General features: G+C 41.0%; 1 protein-coding gene across 1 annotated transcript in view; it reads left to right on the top strand.

Annotated features, from left to right (window-relative positions):
- Nucleotides 1–4,593, top strand: part of LOC118743797 (integrin alpha-PS3-like) — a gene marked incomplete at its 5' end in the record, with an annotated part of 6,986 nt that overhangs the window by 2,214 nt on the left and 179 nt on the right. Inside the window, 4 exons of the mRNA XM_036476562.1 lie at nucleotides 1,378–1,452; nucleotides 1,517–1,832; nucleotides 1,906–2,411; nucleotides 4,499–4,553. Coding sequence (XP_036332455.1) covers nucleotides 1,378–1,452; nucleotides 1,517–1,832; nucleotides 1,906–2,411; nucleotides 4,499–4,553 — 952 coding nt within the window. The remainder of the gene's footprint in view (nucleotides 1–1,377; nucleotides 1,453–1,516; nucleotides 1,833–1,905; nucleotides 2,412–4,498; nucleotides 4,554–4,593) is intronic.

Below are 4,593 nucleotides of genomic sequence, written 5' to 3' on the forward strand. Positions count from 1 at the left end.
ATAGCGGAGTTGGGCTATTGTGGTGCGAGTCTCTCAAGGCAGACAAAGCTCTGTCTCGTCTACGTTGGGTGGTTGTGTGCCTAAAATGACCTTCACAGGTCGGGAGTCTATATAACTCAAGACCGACTCCATGTGAATGCCGTTTAAGGGATGCAGTTGGGTCCAGAGGTTATTTAATGAACCTCCGTCAGTTCGTTGAGACGCCTGCTGACGTGCCTTGGCGAGGACTCTTCTGCAAGCAGTTATCTATTCGGGTGCCCATGTCTGTAGCACCCTACCAGGAACTACTTGCAGGGCATTATGTAATGCTCCCTGACGGGGATCATCTGTGCCTCGTCGTGATGGTGGTGCTGAAACGACATCAGGAGGCATCCTGACGCGGTCCAGAGTGCCGTGTTCTGACATGTCTGCAGCTTCGTCCACTGCGTCCTGCTAGTCCCCGGCGACCAAGCGGGCGCTGAATAGTTTAGGACCGGCCAGCCCATTGCCCTATATGTTGCCAACAACATTTCTTTGTCTTTGCCCCAGGTGCTGCCGGCTAACGATTTGAGGACCTTGTTGCGGCTCTGCACCCGATTGGAAATTGCGGATCTATGCGCCGAGAAGGAGAGCAGACTGTCGAAGTTAACTGCGAGGATTTTGGGTTTTCACCTTCGGAATTGGTTCGTCATCGACTTCGTTCAGGTGGTAAAGAGGTTGCCGAGGATTTCATAGTGTAGAGAAAGCTCGGTGAGGTAACCGTTTATTTTCGAACACAAGTCATCGATTCCATTCCCAGACGCCATTATCAAGCAGTCGTTAGCATAAGAGACGATCGAGACTCCCTGTGGTGGTTGATGGAGCTTTTAAATGTAAACAGCAACTTCTCGCGGGTCTTTTCCAAGATTTAGTTTATGGTGAATACGTGGTCTATAATTGATTGACCAAGTCTGAAGCTACACTTGTAGGACCCAATAGGTTGGTTGACGGTGGGCTGCAGCCTTTCAAGCAATACTTTCGATAAGGCCTTGTAGTCCATGCTTAGAACGTCGATACTTCGGTAGTTGGTGCGCAAGCGAAAATGGTGAGCGAGGTAACCGTTGAGAAATTTTGCATTAGCGCTGCCGAAAATATGTATTTATAATGACTATATAATCCAAGATAGCCCAGACAGCGTAAGGTGCCACATCGCTCCCAGTTCTTAATAAGTTTTAAGGTTACGCATTCAATATTTAAAAGTTTAGAATAAAACTAAGTAGATGGGACAACCGTCTTATATACAACGAAAAATATATTTGAACCTCTTTTGGCTTGAAAAAACTTCACATAAAATGTATGTGCTGATCGCAGCCAACGTAAAAGTGTTGCTGATTTTAACTTACACATGCGTTTTATATTTTTAGCATTCCAAAAACACCGCATGTCAACTTGGAGAAGATCAGCAATACTACCGAAATCATTAATAACTACGAGGTGAGTTTGCGGATATCTAATTTGATTTGTACAAATGTCAAATTTACATATCCCTTTTAAACAGATAAAAAGCGTCGGTCCCAGCACTGTCGGAGCAATGGATGTGATCTTCTATATACCTGTGGCGTATAAGGTGCCCGGCACTACGAACACCATACAAATTATCGAAATGGATAAAATAAATATGCAGGCTGTGTATGATGCGCAGTTGATTGGCATCGATTACTATCAAAACAATACACAGCTCATCATGAATACCATTGAGGTATCGACGAGTACGCACAGCACAACTACAGTTTCCAAGACGAATAAGCATAAACACATTAACGCACAATATGATTCCCACAGCTTCTATGAAATGACAGTAGAAAGCGAAAGTTGTAAGTTTAAAGATCGCCAAATAACTGCTGAACTCTTTCCTTACTCCGTTTCCATTTTGCCACAATCTTTCAGCAACCCATACCGATGACACAACGACTTTATCAGTTCGGCGTCGTAGACGTCGTGACGCTGCTGCCAATACGGCGACCAGAGCACAGTATGCGCGTATCGTCAAGGCGCACGAACTGCTAAGTGAAGATCTAAGAGGTAAATTGCCAGTGAATCGTACGATCGTTTTCAATTGCAATGATCCCGAGATGACGATTTGTGTGCGCTCTGTTATGCGTGTTTATAATTTCAAACCCGAGAAGCCCATCACGGTGACAATGAAATATCAAGTCGATCTGAATGAGATCAATCAAATATTGATTGAACCATGGGAATATTTTGTTATACTAATCGGAGTGGATGTGAAAAAAATTGGTGACTCTAATGGCAAATCGCTGGCGATACGCAGGAGCATCGACTATAATATTGTTTCGAAACATCAACTCTATGGTACGCCGATATGGGTGTATATATTGGCCGTGATGGGTGGGCTCTTGCTATTGGCGCTAATGACTTACGGGATGTATAAGGTGAGTTTATTTAAGTTATGATTATGAGCGTGGGATGATTGTAATCATCTTTATAGAAGTTGTACTTAAGTTGTAGTGTGGGATGATAGTAATCATCTTTATAGAAGCATTTCGACGTTATTTTATGCCTATAGCGCTCGAAGGTCTAGGGATCTAATAGAAAATTTAGAGCAATGCATCAAGGCTGGTTGTGGTACTCAAGAAATATGGTAGCGCCATTTTGTTGCCCTTTTCCTGGAGAAAGATATTTGATTTTAATGTCGAACCATTTTGACCCACTTTTTGATTCGTGTATGTCGCTTATTCTGACACTAGTTAGGTTCCTTACACATAACACTTTAGAAGAAACACAAATTAAAACAAAGGGGACTAAAGAAACGCTTGAAGCCATGCATTGGTCGGGAAAGTTACTTCAAATACTTATATATGTATCTCAACCTATGCTCTAGTAAGTAAGAATATTGCGTCCTATGTAAATCAATCCTTCCTAATGCTTATAGTTATATTTGCAATGTACGTATTTATCCCAAATGTGAAAACATTACCTTGTACAAAGTTTTCTTTCGCACTTGCCCAAACCCAAACGAGTTCTTCGTGTTCGGTGATCCCCAATAAAATTATCTGCTTCTGTGGAACAATTTAACCTTCTTTTGAGCAAGAAACCAGCAGCTATTTGGCGGCTTTAATGAATTTTAGTACGCCATAAAGAGAGAGGCGTGACTCTTTGCAGCTCGGGTCCTCGCAGCTGCGACTGAACCTAATAGAGGGTAAGCCAATCTTTCCGGCATGTACCGACCGCACTGAGTTTGTGTGTATTTTATATGCTTATTGTTTGTAGTAGAGCGAAGTCTCAATCTTACAAACCACCTAATGCAGGTCAGTCTTCGTTGGCTTCCCTTTCAGGTACGCATATTGAGAGCATGATAAATTGGACGTTTTGTCTCTAATGCACAGATCTAAGAGCCTCTAAAAATTTCTCGAGTACAAAGAACATTAGGCTTATTGGCCAGAAATCTCTAGCACTGGCATGATCAACGTGTTTTAGGAAGAAAACTTCTTTCACCGGCTTAACGTGACGTTCTTTAGTAAAGGACATGCTCTAAAAATAACTGGAATGACGATATCTCACCGTCCATACCCGGTGATTTAAAGAGTGAGAAGCGGAAACTAACAAATTTTATATTTTCTCTCTCCAGTAACTCCTCCATTAGGTCATCGGAGTGGCTTGGAAAATAGCTTTCATTCCGTCGATCCTGCACCCTGGAAAATGGGTATTCATAAGGGTATCCAGCGATTCCCTAGCCGACTCGATTCATGAACCATCTGACCTCCTTATATATGGGTATTTCCAAACTGGCGTTACGTAATGCTCGTCTGACAAAATGTTAAAAAAACAAGAATTGACTAAGTCAAAATTTTAAAAAGGTGTTTCTAGATATGCATAGCAATTAAATGGCCCCATATTCAGTATAAAAAATTACAAATGTTGGTAGTAGCGATTTAAAAATATTATTATTAACCTTACGCGCTGGCGTGACGTTACAAAAACCAGAAGTGGATTTTGACTTCGATTACCAAATTTCAAAGCTCTGCGAATTGGCTAAAACTATTTGTATAAACGATTTTGTAGTAGGTAATATTGGAAATATTTACGGTTAATTTTTCAAGTTTTTAAATGTAGAAATCTTTGCCGCTTTATATTTAATCAGCTGAATTATCTGACGTGACGTTACCTGGCGTTACGTTACTAAAATTTCCATTGAAAACGTTTCTTTAATATTGTTCTTGAAAGAATTTTGTAGCGGGAAGAAAACATGCATTATGTATATGTCGAACGGACTTTTTATTTTGACATCAGCGCCACCAGCCGTTCCATTTTTTGCAAATCTATGTTCTACTACGTTTCAACTAAACATGCCAAATGTGAAACAAATCAGAGCATAAATACGGTTTTTAAAAATTTCTCGACCCTGGCGCCACCTAACGAGACCATTTTTGGCATAAATGTATCCAATATTTTCCCTACATTTTTTTACTACCGTTTGCTTTCTTGTACTAAATTTATTTTAAATATTTGTAATTTACAGCTTGGATTCTTCAAGCGCGCGAAGAAGGAGGAAATGGATGCATTGGTTCATCAAGGTTCCACAAGACCGGCACGAGATGATGTAGAGCCAGAAGC

Source organism: Rhagoletis pomonella, unplaced genomic scaffold (assembly GCF_013731165.1).
Source record: "Rhagoletis pomonella isolate Grant_MI unplaced genomic scaffold, Rhpom_1.0 Rhpom_scaffold_00007, whole genome shotgun sequence".
NCBI lineage: Eukaryota > Metazoa > Arthropoda > Insecta > Diptera > Tephritidae > Rhagoletis > Rhagoletis pomonella.